The sequence below is a fragment of the Dromiciops gliroides genome, chromosome 4, assembly GCF_019393635.1.
Source record: "Dromiciops gliroides isolate mDroGli1 chromosome 4, mDroGli1.pri, whole genome shotgun sequence".
Classification (NCBI taxonomy): domain Eukaryota; kingdom Metazoa; phylum Chordata; class Mammalia; order Microbiotheria; family Microbiotheriidae; genus Dromiciops; species Dromiciops gliroides.
In genome coordinates, this window is record NC_057864.1 from 99,743,400 (window position 1) to 99,770,477 (window position 27,078).

Genomic DNA, 27,078 nt, shown 5'->3' on the forward strand with positions numbered 1-27,078 from the left:
ATTCTCGTGTACATTTCCATGTCTTTGCACAGGCTGGCCCACAGGCCTGCATCAGAGTCCTTCCCCACCTCTACCTCACTGGACTCTCTGGTTCCCTTTAGAGAGCTCCACCTCCACCCCTAGGCATTCCCATTTCCTGCTTCCCTGTTCTCCAGATCCTAGTGCCTCCCCACCAAAATCACTTGGTATCCATATTACATATGTTTTTATGTACTTGGTTATCTACTTGTTTTCTCTCTCAAAAAAATCATGTAAGCTTCCTGAAGTCAGGGACTGTTTGATTTGGTCTTTGTATCCCCAGCAACAGTCATAGTGTACACAGAGCAATCACTTAAATGCTTTTTGATTAATTAGTTGATATGTCAGGTCTTAGAATACTCATGGAGTGAGGATGGGAGTCAGAAAGCATGAGGACGTTTGATCCAGGTGTTAAATTAGAATGATGGAAATGTTAGGCCCCTCTGCTTAGGGCCAGCATTTGAGAGACTCATGCACATATCACAGACTTAGCAGTGAACCTTCTCTGGGGCACTGTGCACAAGAGACTCCCAATCAAAAGGCATGTCTGGAGACCATGTCTGTCGACTTTAACTTCTTTTAACAGGGTGCAGCCAAAGTGCTGATCTTTCCTGTGGTTCAGCAGTTCACTGAGGCCTTTGTTCAGGCTCTCCAGATGCCAGATGGCCCCACATCTGACAGCGGATTTAAGATGGAAGTCCTAAAGGTAAACACTCACCAACATATTTAAGGAATTTTCCAGTTTAAAAAAAGCCTGAATTGAGTGGTTCGGTCTTTTTGTTTTTTAGGCAGTAACGGCCCTAGTGAAAAACTTCCCCAAACACATGGTTTCCTCCATGCAGCAGATCCTGCCAATTGTGTGGAACACCTTGACTGAGAGTGCAGCTTTATATCCTTTTTTTGAAAGCCAGGAGGGCCTTATTACACCTTTGCTTAGAGGTCAAGAACACTGGGCTGCTGCTCCTTTCTGAAATCAGCTTTTATCATGCCTGTTACACTTCGGTTTTAAGGTGTACTGGTTGGCAGTTATATGAGAAAAAAAGAGAAAACTCCCTGCTAGAATATGTATCAATTCCTAATTTGTGCCCCTTAACTTTGTTCCATACTTATGTGAGGACAGAAGTGAATTATACTGAGGAAGTAGAAGATCCTGTGGATTCTGATGGTGAGTATTGGTTTATGGTGTGTATTTAAGGAAGCCAACTTATAGGAGAAAAGAGGTAGGGAATTACAAGGAGGAAAAAGCAAGGAACTTCGTGGCTGTCTTCTCTTCTAAGCGTTTTTAGATCAGGCTTCATAAACAGAAGCAGGGATTCTTTCAGGTAAGGCAAGGTGTTGTCTTTGGGCATTTGGAGAACTGAAAAGCAGAAAGCCCACCTGGCCTGGGCCTCACAGAAACCTGCGCAGTAGAATCTCATTTCAGATGATTCTCTCCAAATTTACCAGGGACTCTTATTAAATGATGGGGTCTTTTCTCACTCTTCTGCCACATTCTTGTTGGTTACCATGTTCTCGGTACTCCGGCCTCCTGGTTTTCTTGCGCTTCTCTGATAGCTTCTTCTTGGACTTCTTTTTCCTTGTCCTGATGTGTAGGTGGCCCACAAGGCTATGTTCTTGATAGTTGTCTACAGTTGTGTGGCTTGAGCTGTGCCTGTGATTCCCAAATCTCTATAACTAGTGTGATCCCTTCTCCAAGCTCTAGTCCTACATTCCCACTTGCCCACTGGGTAGATGCCCACATGTCACCTAGCACCTCAAGCTGAACACGTCCAAAACGAAACTTTGCATCTCCCTCAAAGCCTGCATTCTTCTTGACCTCCGACATTCTGTTGATAGCATTACTATTCTCTCATCCATCTAAACTTCAAAACCCTTGACTTTCCTTTCTCTCATCCCCTATATCCAGACAGTTGCCAAAGCCTGTCCATTCTGCCTTCACAGTATGTTTCACATACATGGCATCTTCTGTATTCACAGTGCCACCCTCACTATCTCCGAAATACTTGGCTCTCTGCTCTCGTGATCTCGAGAACTTCCATCACAGGGGCTGCCATCTCCCTCGTGCAGGGGGCTGACCATGCAACTGTTACCCTCAAAAAATTTTACATGCCTCTTACTGCCTGTAAGATAAACTTTCATTTATATAGCCAGACTCCCAACTTAGCTTTCCGTCTTTACTTCACCCTCCTCTAATTCACCTATTCCGCTAGAGCAGATGGCAGCTCAGTGGCTAGAGCGCTGGACCTGGAGTCAAAAAGCCCCAAGTTCAGATGCAGTCTCAGACACTTCCTAGTTGTCTGACCCTGCACAAGTCACTTCTCTCTCTGCTTCAGTTTCCTCATATATAAAATGAGGGTAATAATAGCACCTACTTCCCAGGGCTCTTGTGAGGATAAAATGAGTCAATGTTTGTAGCGCAGTGCCTGGCCCAGAGATGGTCCATAAATGCTATTATTCTTTTTTTATTGTCGTCATCATTATCACCATCATAGTTGTTGTTATATTCAGGAAACTGTTCCCCTCCTCTTCTCATTCGCTGCTCTGCTGTCATAATGGCTCTCCTCCATCCCTAACACCTTCTATCTGCGTCTCTGCCACACTGAAATCTTCTTCCTTCAGTGCTCAGCTCCAGTGATGCCTTCATGAAACTTCCAGTTCTGCTAGCCGTTTTTCTTCCTTTGCCCACAAACATACATGCCCTACAGTCTGCCGTCTGACTGTATGCTCAGGAGGACAAAGACAATGCTGTTTTCCATCTTTGTGTCCCCAGTTTGTTGCACATGATAGCTATTTAATACATTGTGATTGAGTGGAAGTATCTGGATCAAAAACAGATACAAAAGACAACCCCAAACCATCTCGATTCAGTCCAAAGGGAGCAAGAGCTCCTGGCTATAGGTTGTGCCACAGTATAACTCCTGTAACCTTTGTATGTGGTCCTTTCGTCTGGCTGCTTAGCTAGCACTCCTAACTGGTAGCCAGGAAGATAATGTGTTCAAATCCTGCCTCAGACACTAGCCGTGTGACCCTGGGCAAGTCATATGACCTCACCGATCAGTTTCCTCTTTAAAATGAAGATAACAGCAGCAGTTACCTCCCAGGATTGTTGTGGTGAGGCTCAAATGAGATCATATTTGTAAAAAGCTTTGTAAACCCTAAAATGTCATATAAATGTTACTTCTTGTTATCACTGCTCCCAACAGAATAGAAATCAGCAAACATACTTTTGTTGACTTCCAAAGATTTCAGAGTTACTTTCTAATATTTCTTGTATTTTTTTTTTGTTTGTTGTTTTGCTCTTTGGTCATCAATTCCTTTTCTTTTGTGTTCTTCCTCTAGGTGAAGTTCTGGGATTTGAAAATCTTGTCTTCAGCATTTTTGAATTTGTACACGCCCTGCTAGAAAACAGCAAATTCAAAAGCACTGTGAAGAAGGCATTGCCTGAGCTGATCTATTACATTATTTTATACATGCAGATAACTGAGGAGCAGGTAAATGTCTGTAAATACCCCCAAATGTGTCCTTTTGAAGTAGCAGGTTTGGAAGAGAGAGAAGGAGATTTTAAGGCATTAGAGGATACCAAGAGGGTAGCTTCATGCTAAGTCCTAAGCAGTACATTTGTCCTAAGGAAATAAAAACACACCCATTACTATGTCTTGTTCCTGTGCTAAGGTGGTTTGGTCAGCTTCTTCAGATTTAAAGAGCATTTGCATCAAAAGGTGAGGGGAAATGCCCTCCTCTGTTCATATTGCAAAGGAGCCAGATGATGAGAAGAGATTGTTATCTCGATCGGGAAGACCATTGCAAACAAGTGAGATGATCACAGAATAAAACAAGTACCTCACCCATCTCCTAGTGGTGTACAATGATTATGGTATACCCCTGCCTGTTTACAGTGAACTGATAAATCAGACTAGTAGTTTCCAGAGGTGCATTTGCCAAAAAGCAGCAAGTCGAGGTAGCTGTTTACCTTCCTGGGAAACTGGTAAATTCCCAGAAAGCAGCAGTCTTGAATGACAAACATCCTTGACAGGGGTCAACCAAAAAAGAATTCTTCAGGCTTAGAGCCTCCCTATGAGGAAAAAGGGGTCTTTTTCCCTTCCACACCCTTTTCCTCTGGTTACTACTAAGGGAACGCGTTTGATCCAGGTCACCCCAGCAGAAAGCTAAATTTCACTCTTTTTTTCCAGATTAAAGTGTGGACAGCCAACCCCCAGCAATTTGTTGAAGATGAAGACGATGATACTTTTTCCTACACGGTCAGGATCGCAGCCCAAGACCTGTTGCTGGTAAAAGATTCTAGGGATACCTGGTGCCCACCCACCATTAATGAAATGTCATCTCTCTGAGCTTCTCTGTCTTTCCCTCCACCTGACCCCAGCTGAAGCCCTGTTGTTAGATAGATGTCTTTATCACAGGGGTAAGAACCAAGATGCTGCTGCTTCTCTGTGTACAGGTGAACTGCATTAAGCATTTCAGCCTTATGGGAAAATACTGTGGTGAAGAGGAGGGCCTCAAATGAGCAGAGGCTGTTATGACAGAAGCAGGGCTTTTTGATCCATTTTTCTGCGAGTATTTATAGGAGCAATCATTCATTGGCAAACTTCATGGGGAAAGAGCTCCCTCGGGAAGCTGAGTGATACCATCCAAACATCTGCTCCTGTTTTCCTGGCTACAGGGGGAAGTGCTGACACTTACTGCCTGTTTGGGGAGTGGGGAAGGGGACAGGCGTCAGTCAGTTCTCAGCACCACAGAGCCTTTCTTAAGGCATCTTCCATCAAAGAGTGGCATCCCACAACACACTCAAGAAGGAGCTCAGCTCTCATTCCCAGTTTAGTGTGAGGCTCCCAAAGTTCGAGTGTCTGACCTAGAGCCTTCTAGGTTTGGGCCTGCCGTCAACCAATGCATTCAAAGGGACCAGCTCATTTACAAGTAAGAGAAGATGACATTGCCCTGCCCGTATGAGAGATCAGTAACACCGCTTTTCCCTCCTCTTCCCAATGGCCTTCCTCAGCTGGATAACATTCTGACTCCAACAGTTAGCCATTAAACTAGGTTTCATGCAAACAAATGTGTTAAGAGCCTATTCCTCCTTCCTAGGCTGTGGCCACTGATTTCCAGAATGAGAGTGCAACAGCCCTGGCTGCTGCCGCCACTCGGCATTTGCAAGAAGCCGAACAGACCCAAAGCAGCGGCACTGAGCACTGGTAAGGAAGGATCGGCAGAGGGTGGGGTTTGAGAGAGCACTGTGGCAGCAGCCACACCTAGTGGGGCTAGAGCATGTTCACAGAGATGCTCTCTTGTCCATCTCTTCTAAATCTACTCTTCCCAAACCAATGGATTAAGCTACTCTTTTTTTTTTTAACTCTCTTACTGCATGTTTGCATTGTTTTTCCTTTAGTCAATTTTGGTATAAGATTTCACCCTGCCTCTGGCTAAAGATAGGGGTAGGAAAGATTGATGAGGAAGACCCCCTAGCCAGTTCAGTTTTCTTTGGACTCTCTGCAGTCCTTAAGTGGTTGGCTTTGGGTGATCTGGTCCGTTTAACCAGGTATGGGGCCCTACTGTATCATCCTTTGCAGGTGGAAGATCCATGAAGCTTGTATGCTGGCTCTGGGCTCTGTAAAGTCTATCATTACTGACAATGTGAAAAATGGCAGGATCCATTTTGACATGCATGGGTTCCTAACCAGCGTCGTCCTTGCAGACCTCAATCTCTCAGGTATGTTCCAGCATAACACCCAGTCTCCTGGAAGGCCTTGGTAGTAGCCATCTTTGACTTCCTTGTACTTCCTTTTGAGTAGTTAGGGCAGTTCTTACCCTTCCACCCTGAAGCTATCAGGGCCACCCAAACATTGGCTTGGAAAATTTGACTCTGCCTTTATCTGCCAAGAGAATGATGTTGCTGAAATCAAATTTCTGCCCAATTATTCTTATTTCCTACTGAGGTGGCCACATCAATGTTCTTTTGGTCCCAGTTGACCTTGGCATTTGAATGGACTTTGATTTTGCTTGTTACACCTTCAGAACTTAGTGACCTCATCTTTGCTCCTCTTCTGATTAGATCTAGAACACCCCCAGGGAGTCTGTGTCAGGCTCATTCTCCCTCTACTGCATTTTTTTCCAGCTTTTATTCTCAACCTATCGCCAAGTCATTACAATTTTCAGTTCTCACCTCCATGAAAATGTCTTGCCTATAAAAATAGCCCCTGCTCTGTTTGTATGAATTCTCAACCACACTCTATGATTCATTGTTTTTGCTGTACCTTATTCCTTCTCTGTGATATATACCCTGCTTCCATTCTGTTATATGACTATCTCTTCCTCCCATAGAGTATGATGATTTTCTTCTATCCTGTTCTCAACCCACACATTTCACTGGCATTCAGACCCAAAGCTCCTTTGTTACTTTTCTAATTTTGAACCTCAGTCCAGTTTCCCCTGGTCTTTGTAGTAACTTCAACTGATTAAGACCTTCCCCAAGCTTCACACTTCTGACAGTGAACCAGGGTGGATAATGTGTGAAAGGCTGTATTTCACCCTTACCTCTCCCCCAAGATATGAAATGGTGAGAAACCCTTCTGTCAGTCCTGAAGAGAATATTTTGTCTATAGCAGTCATGGCACTTATCTAGGACAATACGTGAGCTAGTTATTTGTATGCAGATCATATGTATCCTAGTTGATTTTAAGTTCCTAGAAGACATGAGCCACGTCTTTTTATATATTTGTATCTCCCAGAGTTCCTAGCACAGAACCTTGCACAATAGATGGTCAAAAATCATGATTGAATAGTATGAATAGAATAGATGGAAAGATGAAGACAGGTATTGGGACATATTTCCAAATCAACTCATGCCTTATAGCCTTTCTCATAATGAGGAAACCTGAAAATCTTGAGGGATCTGAGAAGGTGGGTGCTAAGATTATACCTTATATCTGTTCCCCCTGGAAAAAGAAGAGCTTTTCCAAAATTTGTTTTTTCCTCATTGTGTGTCTTTTCATTAGATTGTGAGCTCCTTGAGGGCAGGGACTGTCTTGCCTCTTCATATACCCAGCACTTAGCACAGTGCCTGGCACATGGCCGGGGTGTAATCAATGCCGATTGACTGCCTGACCTCAGTAAATACTTTGATTAGAATAGTATGAGGTGGAGCTCCATTAGTAAAATAGAACAGCCATGAACCATCATATACATGGCAAACAGTAAGGTGTGGAGATGGGATTCTCTGTCATGGGTTGTATAGGGTTAGATTTCTTTCCTTCTCTCTGCTGAGATCCTTTGTCCTTTTTTTGGTTAGTTTGCCTCACACTTGGTGATTTCAGGTTGGGCTCGCGGCAGGAAGACTCACTGCAGTAAGAGGCCTCACTGTCTTTGCCTTTGTCTCTCCCTCAGCATCTCCTTTTCTGTTGGGCCGGGCTCTCTGGGCTGCAAGTCGCTTCACTGTTGCCATGTCCCCTGAGCTGATCCAACAGTTCCTACAGGCAACTGTCAGTGGTCTGCATGAGACCCAGCCCCCGTCAGTGCGGATTTCTGCCGTCAGAGCCATCTGGGGGTGAGTGACCTGGAAAATTGGAGTCTGTGAGGTAATGGGGAGTGAGTTGGGGGGGCGGTGCTGAAGCAAAGCATCCCACATCACAGGTAGTGTATTGATTTGTTTTCTGTGGAAACAACCTCTTATAGATGCTGGAAGATCTTGGGGCGGGGGGAGCAATGGGGGTTAAGTGACTTGCCCAGGGTCACACAGCTAGTAAGTGTCAAGTATCTGAGGCCGAATTTGAACTCAAGTCCTCCTGAATCCAGGGCTGGTGCTTTATCTACTGTGCCACCTAGCTGCCCCAGATGCTGGAAGATCTTAAGAAAAAACTGGCAAGGTAAAGTAGGAAAGGAATGTGTTCATAGTTGCTTTTAGCTAGATGGATGAACAGGTAGTTCTGATGGTTGAGTCTAAAAGATCCTGCTCCTTTCATCCCTCATTCCCTTGGAATCTCCCCCACAGCCTGACATGCTTAGGAAATGTTTGTTGAGCTGACTAATTCCTTCTTAATAATGAGTCAATGATCAAGGAATAAAAGGGTACTTCCTTGGCCCTCTCTGTTTTACCTCAGTGGTTTTCATGGTGGATGAGATGCACTGGAAAAACAAAGCACAGGCAAGTTCCTAGCTCTCTTAAGATTAGAAGCTGGGGCAGCTAGGTGGCGCAGTGGATAGAGCACCGGCCCTGGAGTCAGGAGAACCTGAGTTCAAATCCAGCCTCAAACACTTGACACTTAACTAGCTGTGTGACCCTGGGCAAGTCACTTAACCCTCATTGCCCTACCAAAAAAAAAAAAAAGATATTAAGATTAGAAGCTACTGCTCTGAGTGGAGGAATCATTGCAGTAACAAGTGTTCACTGCATCTGCTTGTGGCTGACCTTGACTGATCTCTCTCTCTCCCCCTTCCTCCTTCCCTCCCTCCCTCTCTCTAGTTACTGTGACCAGCTGAAGGTCTCCGAGAGCACCCACGTGTTGCGGCCCTTTCTGCCCAGCGTCCTGGATGGCTTGATTCACTTGGCAGCGCAGTTCAGCTCCGAAGTCCTCAATCTGGTGATGGAGACACTGTGCATCGTATGTACAGTAGACCCGGAATTCACAGCCAGCGTGGAAAACAAAATCTGCCCCTTCACCATCGCCATTTTTCTCAAATACAGCAATGGTGTGTTTCGTACAGCAAGCATGGGGATGAGTTGATTGGGGAGCACCTGATGTGTTTGAAAAGAGAAAAAGTTCAGAATGAGTGGGGGCAGCTAGGTGGCGCAGTGGATAAAACTGGCCCTGGATTCAGGAAGACCTGGGTTCAAATCTGGCCTCAGGCACTTGACACCCTGGGCAAGTCACTTAACCCCACAAAAAGAATGAGTGATCTCAGGTCGAGATTGCACTATGTCCCCTTGGGCTTTTGAAGGCTCAGTGCGCTCTATATGAGGTGAGGGCCATAACCCATCTGTCCCGAGCCTGTAAATATGTTCAAACCAAGCCATGCCCCAGATGTCCCCAGGTCCTGCCCCAGGGAGCTCAGAGAAAAATCTGACCTTGGCCTTTAGCAATTCACATGCCTGTATCCCCCAGCTTCTGCTCATGGGACACTGAGTGAGGAGGTGTGCACTACTCCACAAGGTAACTGATCCCATTTGCGTGCAGCCCAGGGCATTTCACAGTCTCCTCCTTGTCCTAGTTCTTCCCCCTCAAACTCTAGAGAAGCCACCTTGTCGGCTGTCATGTCCTCCTTTAGACTCCTGGGCTAAATGCCTACTTTCTACTACATCCTCATGGGACACATGGTTCTGAGTCTCTTCACCTTTTTGGTCACCATCCTCTGAAGGGCTACTGTTGGTTCATGGCCAGAACTCACTCCATTACTCTTGCTGTGGGTGACCTGCACAGTCATTGGGCTGATCACATAGATAGATAGATAGATAGATAGATAGATAGATAGATAGATAGATAGATAGATAGATAGATAGATAGATAGATAGATAGATAGATAAAAACAAATGTGAATTCAGATGCTTACTCTCTCTGTGACCCTGGGAAAGTAATTTCACCTCCTCCTGCCTCAGTTTCCTCAACTGTTAAGTGGAGACAGTAATGGTGCCTACCTCCCAAGGAAGTTGTATGGATCACAGGAGAAATTTGAGGGGTTGTTGTTGTTGTTTTGGGTTTTTTGTTTTGGTTTGGTTTTTTGGTGAGGCAATTGGGGTTAAGTGACTTGCCCAGGGTCACACAGCTAGTAAGTGTCAATTGTCTGAGGCCGGATTTGAACTCAGGTACTCTTGACTCCAGGGCCAGTGCTCTATCCACTGTGCCACCTAGCTGCCCCCACAGGAGATATTTGTAAAGCCCTTAGCATAGTGCCTGGCACATACTAGGTGCTTAATAAAGCATCTTGGCCCTGTTGACATTATTAGAGGCTTGTTAAATATCCTGTCAGAATCTAGATGTCCCTGGCATTTTTCTGATTGAGAGTCAGAGTAAATATTAGCAATTAAAATGAACTTTCCTCATTCAGGAAAAGCTTTTTTTAAAATGTGGCCTTCTGATTTGGGTTTGTTTTTTGTTTGTTTTGGGGTTTTTTGCATGTCAATGAGGGTTAAGTGACTTGCTCAGGGTCACACAGCTAGTAAGTGTTAAGTGTCTGAGGCTGGATTTGAACTCACATCCTCCTGAATCCAGGACCGGTGCCCTATCCACTGTGCCACCTAGCCGCCCCCAGATTTGTTTTAGAGGAATGGATTGCAGTATCTTCTGTGAGGCTCTCCTTTCTGCCAGGGTGAATCCAGCTCCATCGAAGTCTTCTCTTTCAGCAGACTTTGCTTATTAATCCTGGGACTAGTACCCTGGTTGTTTCTGTGTTCTTCATTTACTCCCTGGTCAGTGTTTACATCTTTCCCCCAAACATAAGCATTTGGGGGGTATCTTCAGCCTGAAACTTTGGCTACCTTCTTCTCTAACTTGGTGGAGAGCATTTGCTTTTAAGAGCAAGTTTTGGCCATTCTTCCTGCCAGTCATCCACTAACCCAGTCTGGATTTCCTAAGAAAAAAGGTCTAAGGGTCACCTTGTAGAAAAATGTAACATTTGATTTCAGTAGGAACACTCGGCTTATACTCTGAAACAGAGCGTAGTGTGGGGAGCAGCACTTATATGTTTTTCAAGTTATTCCTTTGCTTTTGTTGGGGTTTGTAGCAATAAATCAAGTAGGATCCAGCGTCCTCTTTGGGGATAGAGACCAGCGTAACATGGCTGAAGCCCCAGGCCTCCTGGGAGACACAGTGGGTTGTTGTTGTTTTTCCACTTCAGACCCTGTTGTTGCCTCGTTGGCTCAGGACATCTTCAAGGAACTGGCCCAGATAGAGGCTTGTCAGGGCCCCATGCAGATGAGGTTGATCCCAACTCTGGTCAGCATTATGCAGGCCCCTGCTGACAAGATCCCTGCTGGACTATGTGCGGTGAGTACGTAGGAACCAAGGGTGAGCGTACGAGGGAGAATCTGCACATCTGACCTCTCTCTTGGCCTATAAAATATCAACAGAGAGAAGACTTTCTAACCCGAGAGATGTTTGTGGGATAAATATACAGCTTCATTGATGCAGGCCCCACAGCGATAGTAGACAGCACTTCTTAGCTTTCCAAGACTCTCATCATACAAAGGTGCCCTCATTTAATTGCACAGAAAGCCACCCATGTGTCAAGTCACTCAGTTTGCCACCAGACTGTTTCATCCATCTCCGTGTCTAGAAAAGTGCTTGTCTGTATAGAGAGGGGCTGGAGCCTCCCTGCTGCCTACTGCTTAGTTGTCCTTTCTCTTTGGGGAAACCTGCATCTTATGCAGCTTTTTCTGCAAGAGCAAAGTTGTTCTGCCCACTCTGTGCCTTCTGCTTCACTACCGTCTGGAAAGAAGCCCGCTCTTCAAATCTCCCAGGAAGAAGTAGGCCTGACTGTCCTCCTTTTCTTCTCCCCAGACAGCCATTGATATTCTGACCACAGTGGTTCGAAATACAAAGCCTCCTCTCTCCCAGCTCCTCATCTGCCAGGCGTTCCCCGCTGTTGCACAGTGTACTCTAAACACAGACGATAATGCCACCATGCAGGTACCAGAACGCTGGTAGGAAAGGGGGTGGTGGGCAGCTTCCCAGTCTGCAGCCTCGGTATGGCCAGGAATCCCGGAAAAGTGTCATATTTCAAGGGGAGCTGCTCAATAATGGAAGATGCTAGGGCTCAACTGGCTCTCCTCCTGCGGGTGTTAAAGCCTTTGAGGATAGTGGGTATCTGCTGCCAGCTACTAGTGTCTAAGAACACTCAGGACAATCTCTGCAATGAAGATCTGCAGGCTATGTCTGACAGCTCTCTAGAGGAGGAAGTAAGATACCTCAGGTCTTTTCTTGCTATCTCTTCCAGGCGTCAAGTACTACAGGCGGTCATTGGGGTTATTGGTACTTGCTGTAGTGGACTTTGGGTAACTTAAAAATCACTAGGCAAAAGTCCTGTGGGGAGGAAACAGGCAGACCCTATTTCACAGGATCTCAGGCCATATGGCAGCCTCCAGTTACTGCTGCTTCTGGTATATGAGCCATTGATAGGGCATGTGTTCTTCATTGTTTTTCTGGGACCGATGATGAATTTCCACCGAACGGTTCCTATTTTTGCCTTCTGTTCCACCACTGTCCCCATCCCCACCCCTAACCCTATGTGATCAAGGGTTATTTCAGGGAATCGGGTACATTTTAGCACAAAGGGATGGAAAAGCCCTTGTTCCCATTCAAATCATGCCCTGACCTACTGAACTAACCAGCCACATTTTGAGCTCATCTGCCTCTAAATAATGGTGTTTCCTGAAGTTGATAGCAAAGTTTATGGGGGCGGAGTCTCCTCCACACCTGTGACCTCCCAGCATCCTGCTCTTCCTTAACTTCTCATTTGTGTCTTGTCCTCTGCCCAGAATGGTGGTGAGTGCCTTCGGGCCTATGTGTCGGTGGCCTTGGAGCAAATTGCGCAGTGGCATGATGAGCAGGGCCACAACGGTCTGTGGTATGTGATGCAAGTGGTGAGCCAGCTCCTTGACCCCCGCACCTCCGAGTTTACCGCTGCTTTCGTCGGCCGCCTTGTCTCTACCCTCATTTCCAAGGCAGGGAGGGAGCTGGGTGAGAATCTGGACCAGATCCTTCGTGCCATCCTCAGCAAGATGCAACAGGCAGAAACACTCAGTGTCATGCAGGTGAGGACAGTGGGGGCCTAAGCTGGACACAACTTGGGGATGCGGCAGAAAAGCAATGGGCCATTCACCCACTGGCTTTGAAGGAGTAGAAGCTCACGTGTTGATGGGTTTTCCCATTGTCTTCCAGCCTGACCATACCCATATGGTGACATCTCCTTTTTCCCATGCCATGGGGATTGGACCTTTAGTCCATAGAACCCCTTGCTTCCAAATGCCTGTTTTATATTCATTGACTTGATCCTTGGTGCCTTTGAAGCCCTAAAGCAAGTATTTCTCCTGTGTTTTCTTTTAGTCTCTGATCATGGTCTTTGCTCACCTGGTACACACTCAGCTGGAGCCCCTCTTGGAGTTTCTGTGTAGTCTCCCAGGACCAACTGGCAAACCCGCCCTAGAGTTTGTTATGGCTGAGTGGACAAGCCGGCAGCACCTGTTCTATGGGCAATACGAAGGCAAAGTCAGGTGGGACCCCAGCTCATGTGTTCCATCTTCTTTCTCAGCATTTCACTCCACCCCTATATTTCTAATCAAACTCTCTCGATTCCAGTCAAAGACATAATACTCCTGCATTCCCTCATCCCAACTCTTTATTTCCCATTTTTCTGTACTCCTGAACAGCTGCCACCTTCAGATACCTCAGGACAATTCCTAGTTTGTGCTATGCTTGGGAAGCTGTCTAAGGAGGCCTTTAACTGCCACCAGATTTCCCCTGGCCAAATCAGCAGGCTTTTTCCCCCTTATTGTTTACCCACCTGTTCCAACCATTCTAAGTGTCCACCCTTGCCCACCTCTGTTCAGAAGAAAAGGTTCTCATTAGACCAACTTCTAGAAATCCAGACCCCATTTTCGGCTCTGACCAAGGGAGCCAATAAAATTCTTGGTGCAGGATTTCATTGACCCAGAAGAGGGAATAATTAGAAACTACTTGTCCCTTGGAGTAGAACTAATGGCTAGGTGACTGTGAGTGAGTTTTCCTCTGTCCTCCCAGTTCTGTGGCTCTCTGCAAGCTGCTCCAACATGGCATCAACACAGATGACAAGCGACTGCAGGACATCAGGGTGAAGGGGGAGGAGATCTTCAACATGGATGAGGGCATCCGCACACGTTCAAAGGCAGCCAAGAGTGAGTGAAACCTCCCCTCTCTGAATAGGGGCTCCCCTCTGGAACGCAGGTCCTTCCTTACTGGTGGAGGAGACCAAAAGTCAGGATGCTGGGGATAATCTTGAGCAAGTCTCTTCACCTTTTGGGGCCATAATATCTCTCTAGAAAAGGATGGATAATGTTGGCTGCTCTGCAGTATCCCTAGCCTTTCTGCCTGCCCTTTGCAACATCCTTGACCTGGGAACCTGCCTACAACAACCGCCCGAAGCTATTGTGTGCTTCAGGAGTTGTTTATGTTCACTTGGGGGTGGAATTCTAACCTGCTTCCAGCCTAAGTTTTCAATGCCATCAGTCTCTAGGCCCAAGGTCTAATGGTCATTTTTGTGCTCTTTGGCCTTGGGGTCAGAATGACCCCAAGATCTGGATGCTAGAGACCAGAGCTCCAGTCCTCTGCACAATTGTTTGGGAGTGGGGACAGACATGACCCAGCCACTGTTCCTCCTGAGCTCAGTGCTGGCAGCACGTGCACAGATGTTCTTCTGGACTGTGGACACTAGGAGACGATGGATGACACGGGGGGGCTGTAGGACAGCCAGTGCTCTGTGGGAGTACCTCCAGCCGGGAAGAGGGGACTGTGTGTGCAATCGCACACCTGGCCCCCTGGTGGCAGGCTTCTGTCTTGTCTAGACTGTTGTTTCACAGACCAGCAAGGACCCCACTAGGGTATCTCTCTCCTTCTTTCCCAGATCCTGAACGCTGGACAAACATTCCTTTGCTTGTCAAGATCCTAAAGCTGATTATCAATGAGCTCTCCAATGTCATGGAAGCAAATGCCTCTCGCCAGACACCCGCAGAGTGGAGTCAAGGTGATGAGCTAGAGCCTTACCCAGTCAAACCCTGCCTAGGTTTGTCTACCACTGCAGCTAGGGAGGGGCTGCAGTGCCCCAGGCCTGGAGTTGGGAAGACCCAAGTTCAGAAATGGCCTCAGATGCTTACTGGCTCTGTGACCCTGGCCAAGTCACTTGACCTCTATTTTCCTGGGTCTCACCATCTGCACAATGGGGAGGGTTACAGGGCCTACTTCACAGGGTGGGGTGAGGCTCGAGTGAGATGATATTTGTAAAATGTTTCACGTACCTTAAAGTACCATGTAAATGTTCTTGCAGATAGCATGTTTATCAAAGAAGCTAAAGTCCAGGGGGCAGGCATGAAGGAGAGTGGTCTTAAACTCACTCCGAGGCCTTGGGAAAGTTTGGGGTGACAGGAAACAGACCCTTCAGCCTTTTTTTGGTGTAGCTCTTTCTTCCTAAGACCTTTCCCTACTTCTATGTCTGTCCCGGGATGAGTGGGAACCTCAGGCCCTACCTTTTCTCCTAATGAGGGAAGGGATCAAAAAATTGAGCTTCCGGCTAGGCTTAGAGAAAACTGATTTCTGAGATCCAGGGTCCAAGTTTCAGGGCCCACTGCACATTTTCCTCTGGACCACCCTACTCAAGACTTCCAGTGATGGAAATTCTCCAGCTGCCTTTCTCTTCCAACAGATGACTCTAATGATATGTGGGAAGACCAGGAAGAAGAGGAAGAGGAAGAGGAAGGCTTAGCTGGGCAGCTCCTCTCTGACATTCTTGCCACAAACAAATATGGTAGGCAGCTGATGAAGGGAACAAATGAGGGACCAAGAGATCAGAAAACATCTTTTCTGGGGGGCAGAGGGCTGACCCTGAAAAGCCTTGTGCTCTTGCCACATCTAACCAAGCTCTGCTTGTCCCAGAAGAAATTGGAGTGTGAGGGTCGAGTTCTGAGCCCATGGGGCTGTGGAGGCACCTCTGCCAGTCAGTATCTAGAGTGCCAGTAGAACCCCGGGATCTGGGGTGTCTCTGTACCACCTCTCTTCCTGATCTCCCCCTTGACTCTGACAGATGAGGATTACTATGAAGATGATGAAGAGGACGATCCCGATGCCCTGAAGGACCCCCTCTATCAGGTTGACTTACAGGTGAGATTGTCTAGAAGAGGAGCAGTGAGCCTAGATCCCAGCATCCCCTGCTGTGCCCCAGCCGTGCTCATCCCACTCCTTGAGTCCTTGAGCCTGCTTTGGAGAGGAAGCAGGCTGCCCTTGGAAGCCGCCTTCTTGGGAGGGCCCTGAGTAAGCTGATGTCCTTTGGAGTTTGAGCACCCCAGGTTCCTAAGCAAGCTCCTGTCTCCCCCTCCTTCCCTCCCCACTGCCTGCTGTGTGCCCTTCTCACTTGGCTGCCCTCCTGGCAGAACCACCCTTACCATGTTGGCCCTGCCTTACGTAGCCTCCCTCCATGACCCCCCTCTGGCTCTTTTCCCACCCAGGCCTACCTGACTGACTTCCTGTGCCAGTTTGCCCAGCAGCCCTGCTACGTGATGTTCTCAGGCCACCTTAACGACAATGAGAGGAGGGTGCTCCAGGCCATAGGCATCTAAGCTCTGCCAGCCCCACCACACTGTTCTCCTATCCTGGAGCTGCCTCCCAGCCTCCGGCCCCTCCCAGGGCGCCCCACACTGACTCAAGCACAGACTGGTCTCACCAAAGCTGTCAGCAGAGAGACACTGGACCGAGGCACTTCGGGCACAGAAACCCTCCAACTCACGTGGAACGATTCCCAGAGCCCTTTGCTGGACAGACTTAAAACATCACTGGCCAGAGGAGTCAGGGGTTTCAGTGTCGATGGATTGTTTTTCTCCTTCTCTGGAGAATCATGTCCCACAAACTGATCTTCTAACTACCCTGACTTTTTCATAGGACGACAGGCATGTTTGGATAGGAATTCCATTTTGGTCACCAGCCCCATACCACCCAACTCACTAAGTTCTTGTTGGAGATGAAGAGCAAGGGGATTTCCGGTTGTCTCCAGCGACCCTCCTCTTCCTTTTGTCTTTCACTAAAACTCAGCAGTCAATAATACTCCCATTTTTGCTCTATTGCATGAAACAAGGAAACCCTGACACTGCCCCTCTCGCACATACGCACACAGTAAAGCTGACAGAAGGCAGTCCAGGGTTCATTTTTAAGAAAACTACCCAAGGATGTTTTTGATGACCCACCACCCCAAAAGTCTATTTAATTTACGTCCCACACACATCCATGTGAGCCAGTCTGACATGCATTTTCCCTCTTCCTTTCCCCCCTCCCAACCCTCAGCATCCTCAGAAATGGTTGAGTTGTAGCCCACAAATTAGCAATGTGTATTTTTCTAGGACAGTAACCTTTACAGATGAATTTATTCCATGTGGTATAAGGTGCCTCCCCAAGCACCTCTTTGCCTTTGATCCCTTTGGGGGGAAAAATAAAAATAAAGTGATTTAAAAAAAAAAGGGATTTAGGTGGAATCAGGTCTGATAAGAGCTATAAATGTAAAGCCCTTGAGGCTTTTCAGTGGGTACCCACCCCAGGGTGTGGCCATTCCAGGCCAGGCCTGTGGGCACAAGTGCAGGACTGGGGTGGGGGAGAGGAGATAGCTACCCTAACCTGGTGATACTGGCTTCTCTACTTGGACACTCCTACCCCTCCCTCTTCCTTTCTTCCCTTCCCCACTCCACAGTCTTCTCTTCACTGCCACTTTCATGCCCAAAGGACTTTTAGCTGTGACTCTAACAACCCTTGGGTGGAGTGACTGACCCTCAGCTCTCTGCCTTTTCCCTCCTGGTTTGTGAAAGAACACCCAGATCAGTCGATTTCATTGGAATTCTTGGTCTTTTTTTCCCCCACCCTTCAAGCAGAAAGAGTGAAAGTAAAAAGATTTGTTCTGGAATCTGCAGGGGGGGGGCCTGGGTGAGACAGGTTAATCAGAAGAGTTCAGGGTTAGTGCTCTTCCTTAGGCGACTGCTGCCAAGTCATTTCTCTTAGGTTGGCAGTCCTAGGGAATAGAAGATATTGGACTAGACAGAGAAGATTCTGTCCATTTGGGTCAGTCCTGCCTTCTCCCACTAGGTGTCCCTGTAACTCCTGCTAAATGTGGGGGCACTTGGGAAGTTTAGGTATAACTGTCAGCAATCAAAACGACAGACAGCCATCTCCGCTGATTCCTTAGCTCACTGACCTCAGACCCACATCCCATGGGATGCACATTCCCACCTGGAGTACAGTGCCCTGGAAAATAGCAGTGAATGGGAATCCTTCCTTTGCCGTTAATTAGAATCCTTTAAGCTAGTCACTTCACACTTCTAGGCCTTGGTTTTCTCATCTATGAAATGGGGAAGTGGAGCTAGGTGACCTTTGGTCTCTTGGAGTTGTATTTCTCTGATCATATGTCCCTGCTTCTAATAGGGTGATAGAAACAATCTCTCTTGGGCTCTTGGAGGCTTTACTTCACTGAGACGTCTGGGGTTTCATCCTTTAGAGCAATGATATCAAACTCAAAATAGAATTGGGGGCCGCTAAAATAAGCATAAGGATCCCAGCAGGCCCTCGCAGTGACTTAGAAAACCACATATTAATGTCAACTATGTTTGGTTTTGTTTTTAATTTGTTAAATATTTCCCAGTTGTAGTTTAATGGGGGCGGGAGGGGGGGACAACACCTCTACTTTATAGTATCTCCATAAATCTCAAATCCTCTCTTTCTCAGGTAGCAACCAGCCTGTTAGTGTTACGGTCTGTCATACTCTACATACCTCTCAAAAAAAAGGGAAATACGAGTCTCAAGCACTAAGGACTTAATTTTTGTAAGGCCCCATGGCTGCTGTCTTTGAGACATTTACTATCTAAATGTGATGGGGGGCGGGGGAGAGTAGGGTTAAAATACTATGTTAATTAGCGTGAGCAATGTGTATGATAATTCAAAAGAAGAGGTAATCACCTTGGGCTGAGGTGGTCCGAAAAGCAGAAACAATGAGCAAAGGCTTGGAGGTGGGAATATGTTTAAAATAGTGGATTTTGGCTCGAATGATTCTTGTTGAAGAGGCAAGTTTGGGAAACTTTGAATGTCAGGCTAACTCCTATGAATTTTTTTTGATAGGGAGTAGTGATCAAAACTGTTTTAGGAAGATTAATGAGGATACAGGATAGACTGAATCAGGGACAGTCAAGGCTAGAAATCTAATTAGAAGGTTTTAGTCTAGAAATGAGATGATGAGGGACTAAATATAGTGGTGACATTCAGAAGATGAAGTATAAGAACCCTGAGAATTGAAAGGATCATAAACTTGAAAGTTGAAAGGAACCTTAGCAGATATATAGTCCCATTTTTATAGATCAGGAAACAGAGGCAATGATGTGGCAAACTCAGGATTCAAAAAATATGAGGCACCTACTTCCCAGGATTTTCATAACGGTCCAATGAGATAATGACATTAAAATACTTTCTGAACATTTAAAGTATGTTATAAATACAAGTTGTTATTATGATTAGAAGAAATATTTCTTGTGTCATTTCTCCATTTTCAAGTATTTGCAAAAATGGCACTGTCAAAATAATTACAGCTAAAGCAATATCCGTTTTAACTCCAAATTCCCAATAACATGCAAGTCAGGATGATTGGGAGAATAGTTATACCACTGAATGATACGTGGGAAAGCTGGTTTAGAGAAAATTACTTTGAGGGTACTGCAAATTGGGGAGTCGGAGAGCATGTACATTGGCATGGTAAGGAAATAGTGTAGAGACCAGGGTCCAGTTAAGACCAAGCTGAAGGCTTTCTAAGAGAGAACCCGGTTGTATGTGAAGAAGATAATGGCAGGAGAACAGAAGGCGTGGGGTAGAGATTGCCAACTTTGGGATACACACTATTTTTTAAGTAGTCAGGAAAAGCACTGGGAAGCATCTTCCCCATTAGGAGCAGGCCTAGCTTGGGAGCCAAGAGTGTACTGCATAAATGGGTCTTGGGGTCTCTTCCCAGTGAGTGGTCTCATGGCACCCTTGGGTTTAGTACTAAAAGCAAGTAGGGGGGTGGGGGCAAGTACATGGGTTCTAAACGTACTTAGCAACAAATCTGAATCTAGCTGGAAGCCATTCCAACTATCCTGTGTGTATCTTGTTTGTACATAGGTCTATCGATGTTATCTCCACCCATTAGACTGAGCTCCTTGTATTTCTTTGTCTCCTCAGCCCTTAGCATTGGCATATAGTAGGCCCTTAACTAGCCGCTTATTGGCTTTACTGCAAGAAACCAGGCTTTCGTGACCTGTGACTTGGAAGCTGAACTGATAAGTTTTTAGGGAGGAAGCTTTTTCAGGCATATAATGCAGTCCCTGGCTGGATTTTGTGCTTTCTGGATTTAGGAAAGTGAGGTCGATTCTAGAGCCAGAAACAAATCCCCTGGTCTCCACCCTGCCTCTGGGTCACAAGTCGGTTATTCCAGCTTCTTCAGTGCTTTAAGATGATCTCTCCTTGGTGCAAGTGAAAACAAACAGCTAAATCCCCAGCCTAGTCTCCCTATCTATACAGATGCAGAAAAAAGGAAAGAAAACCATTCACAGGATCAGCTTTCTGGAAAAATGACTAGCTCCTCTTTACGGAAAGTATTCAAAGGGCGGAAGATTGGCCACTCCCCTGGATCAGAATAGATGGGAATCTTGCCTTGAGTAGGACTTAAGATATTGTCAACAGTGATAAGTAGCACATAACTGCAGGAGTTTCCTGAGCTGCTGGTAATAGCTGACCTGCTACAGAAGCTAGTCACTTCTGGCGCTTAGATTCTTTCATTCCCTGACTCATGCCTAAAGTCTGAGGACTGTTAAAAGAGAGAGACTAGAGTTGATAGGGAAACAAAAGAATTTCTAATTAGAGCAGGCCCAAAGCCACTGGAAAGTATCCCGACCTGGCTGGATTTGGGATTTAGTGCTGCTGGCATTTTTGTTAGGTTTGCTCTCCTCCAGTCATTAGATTTAACTATATAATCAGCTTGCTCAGATACTGTAGCTGCTGCTAGATCGGAATTCACAGATGGTGGAGACAACGGGGGTCAGAGAATCATAGATTCAGAGCTGAAGGGGCAGTAAAGGCCAGTCCACCCAACTCATTTTATAGAGGAGAAAACTCAGACCCAGAGAAATAACATTGACTTGCCCGAGGTCACGTGAGCAGTATGTAGCACAAGAAGGATTTCAATCCAGGACTTCTGATTCTATATTTATTCCTCTTTTCACTCTACTGTGCCAGAAGAGTCAGTGAAATGTAATGTAAAAGTTTGTTGTCATGAGGAAATAAGTGATGGGGGTCCTTGGGCATTCCTCTGTAAAGAATTACACTTTCCACACACAGTCCAATTACAATAAAATTATCATTTATTTGGCACTAGAGAAACTGACCAAGACTTCTCAAGAGGAAGAGATGGCTTAGAGACAAATTCCTACTCCAAGAATGAAAGGGTGGCCAAAGAGTTTCTAAAGGATAGATGGGGTGACCACCTAACAATGGAAAGTTCCTTTTGGGGGGAGCAGCTTGAATGAGGGGTGGTGGTCCTGACTTCTGGAGTTATCTCTGTCCCCCTGGTGCTGCTCAAATAGGAGCCACACATGATGGGCTTATCCCCCCACTTCCTAGGTCAGCCCTGCCTCTCAAGGAGGAAACTTCCAGGGTTATCCCAGACCCATATCATTGGTATTACCCATTCCCCATATCCGTAGCACAGTGATAAGTACAGGTAATAGTACAAACAAAAGCAGGACATTCCCTGCTCTCAAGAAACTCATGTCCTCTTTTTATATAATAAACAATTTTAGTTAAAGTTTTGAGTTCCAAATTCTATCCTTTCCTTCCCTCCCTCCCCTCCTTCCTGAGGCGGTCAACAGGCTATACGCGTAGAAGTTCAGTCTAATTAGAGAAGAGATATCTAGAAATGTGCAGCAGGCAGATGGAAAAATCTGGTACTCCTTAGTAGGTAACAATAAGTCAGACAGAGCTCCCCATGGTTCAGAGCAAAGCCACAAGGGCTGGTGGTAAGGCCCAGTAGTCCACCATCTCACTGAAAGTTGTCTGAACAGAGTGAGGATCATGCTCCTAACCAAGTACTGTTCAGAGAAGGAAAGTGATCCTGAGATCCGGAGTGAAACAGACCTCAGGGCTCCCTGGATGGCGAATGAGGAGGGAAGAAGCAGAGTTAGCATCCACCACCAGGTGGGAACTGAGCCAAGGGGCTGGAGAGGCCCAGCTGAGCCTTGCAGAGGATAAATGCTAGCCCTCCCTGTTCTCTTCCCCAAACCCCACCCTCCCAACAGTCACAAACCATGTAGGTGCTCATTTAGAGGCAGACACCCACAGTAACAGACTGACCCCAATTGGATTTCTTTGTTTTGTTTGGGTTTTTTTGAGACAATGAGGGTTAAGTGACTTGCCCAGGGTCATACAGCTAGTAAGTGTCAAGTGTCTGAGGCCAGATTGGAACTCAGGTCCTCCTGAATCCAGGGCCAGTGCTTTATCCACTGCACCACCTAGCTGCCCCACCAATTGGATTTCACAGGAAGGTGAAGGAAGAGAGGAGAAGAAAGCACTGACACAGAAAGCAAAGATCCTGACTCAGTTAAAGACAGGTCCTTGACAGTTTTCAGAAGAAAAAATTAAAGCTATCAGTAGTCATGTGGAAAAATTGCTCTCAATCACTACTGATTAGAGAAATGCAATTAAAACAACTGAGGCAGCCTCAGACACTTGACACTAGCTGTGTAACCCTGAGCAAGTCATTTAACCCCCATTGCCCTGAAAACAAAAACCAAAAAACACCTGAGATACTTGCTCACACCTATCAGAGTGACTAATATGACAGAAAAGGAAAATGTCAAATGCTGGAGGGGATGTGGAAAAATTGGGACAGATATGCTGTTGGTGGAGCTGTGAACTGATCCAACCATTCTGGAAAACAATTTGGAACTATGCACAAAGGGCTATAAAACTGCATACCTTTTGACCCAGCAATACACTACTAGGTCTGTATCCCAAAAAGGTGAAAGAAAAGGGAAAAGAGCCAGTCTGTACAAAAAGGTTGTGGTAAAATATGAAAGTTTTTAACAGTCGGTTAGGATAACTGAAAGACGCCAGTTTTTCAAGGACCACCCTTTTGGGGAGGAGATGAACAGTCCGCCTGCTGCGCATGTCAGACTGCCTGCCGGGTACAGTCCGCCTGCTGCGCATGTCAGACTGCCTGCCGGGGTTTTTTTTGACTTCCGGGGTGGAGAGAAGGGGAGTAGCCTTTTTTGCCGGCTTGGCGGGACTCCTGGCGGCGCGGGACAGACGGTCTGACTCACTCCAAAGGTGGCCTAAATCGGTTTGGTGAGTTTTTATAAGGAATATAGACTAAGCCTAGATTTAAGACGATTTGTACTGTATTTCTATTTTCCTATCCTTCTAATCAACAACACCTTATATACAATAAAGGCTCTATCTAGAAAACCAGAAGCTTCTTCCATTTACTAGTCTGGGAGATAAATTAAGGGAAGGGTTAAGTAGGGGAGATTTATGATCTAATATCCAATTTTAAATCTCACAGTTTGGCGACCCCGAAGGGACCTTAAGGACCCTCCCACCCTCCCTAGTTTGGCCATAAGCCGGCTAATTCGGTGGATTTTCCAAATACACCCCCCCCCCCCCCCCGCGGACTTTCCCTTTGTCTAATCTCCCTTAAAGACTTTAAGCCTCTAAAAGTCTTGCTTTAAAACAGAAAAGCCAGCCCAGTTTAAAGGGCAAGATGCTCGAATATTCTACCATCCCTTTGATTTTTCTCATCGGAATGTATTGGGACAGCATAACATCCCGACTTAGAGGAATAGTTTACTCAATGGTCCTTCATAACATTATTGGTTTTTTCCTCATTCAGGCAGCAAAAAGTTTTTTGTATAATAGTATACGTGAGAATCTTTGGGAAAATACGTTTAATATAAGTAGAAATTTTATGCCTGCAATTGAAATACCTTTTAATACCACATCCATAGTTCATATGACTAAGGATTTTATTTTTTTTTGTTGTTTTTTTTTTGTTTTTGTTATTATCATTGTTTTTGTTATTATCATTGTTATGATGTGGGGGAAACTCTCACATATGGAGAGAGACCTCAAAATGGCTGTTTCTACTAGAGATGATCCAAGTTCAGAATCAGATCAGCAGAAACTACTCCCTCTGCAGGAAGCTATAGAACATAGTAAGAAGGGAGTGCCAATTCAAGTCAGAAAATATAGCCCCTTTAGACCAAGTGACTTGAGCGCATGGAAATCAATCATCCCTAGTTTTGAGAAAAATCCAAACACTGTAATTTCACAGTTAAGGACTATATTTAATGCATATCAACCCAGTTGGGCTGATGTTACTTGCCTTTTGGAAACTTTACTGTCCCCAACTGAGATTACAGATATTATCTCAGCAGGAAATGCCCTTGTTGCGAAAGGTAAGGCCGATGTGGAATGGCCTCTAAAGGATCCAGAGTGGAATTATAATGATGATAGGGATTTCCAAAGATTAAAAGATGCTAGAGAAACACTTCTGAAGGGAATGGAATCTTGCTCTAGAAAACCGGAAAACTGGCAGAAATTTTTAAGCCTACCTCAGGAGGCTAATGAAAGACCAAACAGATTTTATGATAGACTTTGTGAGGCCGCTAGACAGTACACCAGATTGGATCCAGTAGATTTAAGAGATTCCTGTATCATTCTCAACACATTTGTTTATAATTCACTGCCAGAAATACGCAGATACTTTCTGAAACAATGTCCAGACTGGAGAAATCTCTCAGTAGATAGAATTAAGGAACTTGCAAATTATGTCTTTGACTCACGTGAGGAAAGAAAAAAAATCGCCCCTCTGGACAAAACTTTCCTCTCTTCCTTTTCTGTATTGTTGTTCGCATATTATTAGTCAGCAGAAGTTATTATATTCTTTTTACTGTTCCATCAAGGAAACATTCCATTTCTTGAGGAAGCAAAGGGGGGAAATGTGGTAAAATATGAAAGTTTTTAACAGTCGGTTAGGATAACTGAAAGACGCCAGTTTTTCAAGGACCACCCTTTTGGGGAGGAGATGAACAGTCCGCCTGCTGCGCATGTCAGACTGCCTGCTGGGTACAGTCCGCCTGCTGCGCATGTCAGACTGCCTGCCGGGGTTTTTTTTGACTTCCGGGGTGGAGAGAAGGGGAGTAGCCTTTTTTGCCGGCTTGGCGGGACTCCTGGCGGCGCGGGACAGACGGTCTGACTCACTCCAAAGGTGGCCTAAATCGGTTTGGTGAGTTTTTATAAGGAATATAGACTAAGCCTAGATTTAAGACGATTTGTACTGTATTTCTATTTTCCTATCCTTCTAATCAACAACACCTTATATACAATAAAGGCTCTATCTAGAAAACCAGAAGCTTCTTCCATTTACTAGTCTGGGAGATAAATTAAGGGAAGGGTTAAGTAGGGGAGATTTATGATCTAATATCCAATTTTAAATCTCACAAGGTTGTAGCTGCTCTTTTTGTAGTGACAAAGAATTGGAAGTTGAGGGGATGCCTATCGTTTGGAGAATGGCTGAACAAGTTGTGGTATATGATTGTGATAGAATACCACTGTGCTATAAGAAATGATAAGAGGAATGGTTTCAGAAAAACCTGGAAAGACTTATATTAACTGATGAAAACGGAAATGAGCAGAACCAGGAAAACATTGTATATAGTAGCAATATTATACAATGATCAACTATGCATGACTTAGCTATTCTGATGAAGGCAATGACCCAAAACAGTTCCAAAGATCCCATGATGAAAAATGCTATCCACCTCAACAGAGAGAAGTGATGATGCATTGTAGATGAAGATTCAAGCATACTTTTTTTTGGGGGTGACGCAATTGGGGTTAAGTGACTTGCCCAGGGTCAAGCATACTTTTTTTTTAATTAATAAAGTATTTTTTTCCCATTACATGTAAAGATAGTTCTCAACTTTTGTTTATACAAGCTTTCCAATTTCAGGTTTTTCTCCCTCCCTCCCCCCTCCCCTAGACAACAGGTAATCTGATATAGGTTTTATATATATATACATAATAAAATTAATCATATTTCTGCATTAGTCATGTTATAAGAGAAAAATCAGAGCAATAACAAAAAAACCTCAAAATAGAAAAACATCAGCACCAAAACCAAAAGAAATAGTATGGTTCATTCAGCATCTACTCCACAGTTCTTTTTTTTTTTCCCTGGATTTGGAGATCCTCTTCTATCATGAGTTCCCTGGAACTCTTCTGTACCATTGCATTGGCAAGAAGAATATAGTCCATCACAATAGATCAACACTCAATGTTGATGATACTGTGTACAATGTTCTTCTGGTTCTGCTCATCTCACTCATCATCAGCCCACACAAGACCCTCCAGGTTTCTCTGAACTCCTGCTCATCGTTTCTTACACAAGCATACTTTTAAAAATTCTCTATTTTTGTTTTCTTTTATTTGTTTTCTTTTGCAAGTGGCTAATATGGAAATATGTCTTGCATATCTTCACATGTGTAGTTTATATCAAATTACTTGCCTTCCCAAAGAGGGAGGAAGGAAGAGCAAGAGAATTTGGAATTCAGTCCTTTTTTGGGGGGCGGGGGGGGTGGGTGGGTGAGGCAATTGGGGTTAAGTGACTTGCCCAGGGTCACACAGCTTGTAAGTGTCAAGTGTCTGAGTCCAGATTTGAACTCAAGTCCCCCTGACTCCAGGACTGGTGCTCTAGCCACTGCGCCACCTAGATGCCCCAGAACTCAGTCTTTTTTTAAAAATGATTTTTTAAAAAAAATTTTGCATGTAATTGGAAAATATTTAACAAAATAAATAAAATATGCAAAAAGAAAAGAAAAAGTCCTTAGTAATAACTGCCTTGTGGTTAACTTTCATCTTATCATCTCTGTTATAGTAAATAAAACATGGAATTTAAAGTCAGAGAAAGCATGTTCCAAAGCTTACTGGCTGCCTCATTTTCTTCCTCTATAAAAAAGAAGGGATTGGACTTCAGTGATCTCCAAAGTCCCTTGCAGCTCTAAATCTGATGGGTACTTGGAGAATGGAAGAAAACAATCAGGGATAAATATTCCCCTCACCCTCCTGGGGCCCATGAGGGAAAGATTCAAGGATCAGAACCCATCCTACCACAGACTGCTCCCACACAACTGTTGAACTGGCCGAGTGCCCAGGCCCTGGGGATTGTATAGCAGAAGGCTAGAGAGAAATTGTAGTGACTTCAGAGAAGATGAAAGCCAGATCTGGGGGTGGGACACTTGGCTGAGGGGAGAGGACAAATTGG

The 27,078-nt window shown here is 45.3% G+C and overlaps 1 protein-coding gene across 2 annotated transcripts in view; it reads left to right on the forward strand.

The window, feature by feature from the left end:
• The window catches only part of IPO9 (importin 9), a 34,740-nt gene extending 17,524 nt beyond the window's left edge, over positions 1-17,216 (forward strand). For both annotated transcript variants that reach the window (XM_044005090.1, XM_044005091.1), the window contains exons 7-24: positions 605-724; positions 807-907; positions 1,125-1,183; positions 3,358-3,509; positions 4,209-4,307; positions 5,119-5,225; positions 5,601-5,740; positions 7,414-7,573; positions 8,489-8,715; positions 10,858-11,006; positions 11,520-11,648; positions 12,497-12,772; positions 13,065-13,231; positions 13,758-13,891; positions 14,617-14,736; positions 15,412-15,513; positions 15,790-15,866; positions 16,211-17,216. In XM_044005090.1, coding sequence (XP_043861025.1) covers positions 605-724; positions 807-907; positions 1,125-1,183; positions 3,358-3,509; positions 4,209-4,307; positions 5,119-5,225; positions 5,601-5,740; positions 7,414-7,573; positions 8,489-8,715; positions 10,858-11,006; positions 11,520-11,648; positions 12,497-12,772; positions 13,065-13,231; positions 13,758-13,891; positions 14,617-14,736; positions 15,412-15,513; positions 15,790-15,866; positions 16,211-16,321 — 2,430 coding nt within the window. In that variant the 3' untranslated portion in view covers positions 16,322-17,216. The remainder of the gene's footprint in view (positions 1-604; positions 725-806; positions 908-1,124; positions 1,184-3,357; positions 3,510-4,208; positions 4,308-5,118; positions 5,226-5,600; positions 5,741-7,413; positions 7,574-8,488; positions 8,716-10,857; positions 11,007-11,519; positions 11,649-12,496; positions 12,773-13,064; positions 13,232-13,757; positions 13,892-14,616; positions 14,737-15,411; positions 15,514-15,789; positions 15,867-16,210) is intronic.
• Positions 17,217-27,078: the final 9,862 nt, after the last annotated feature.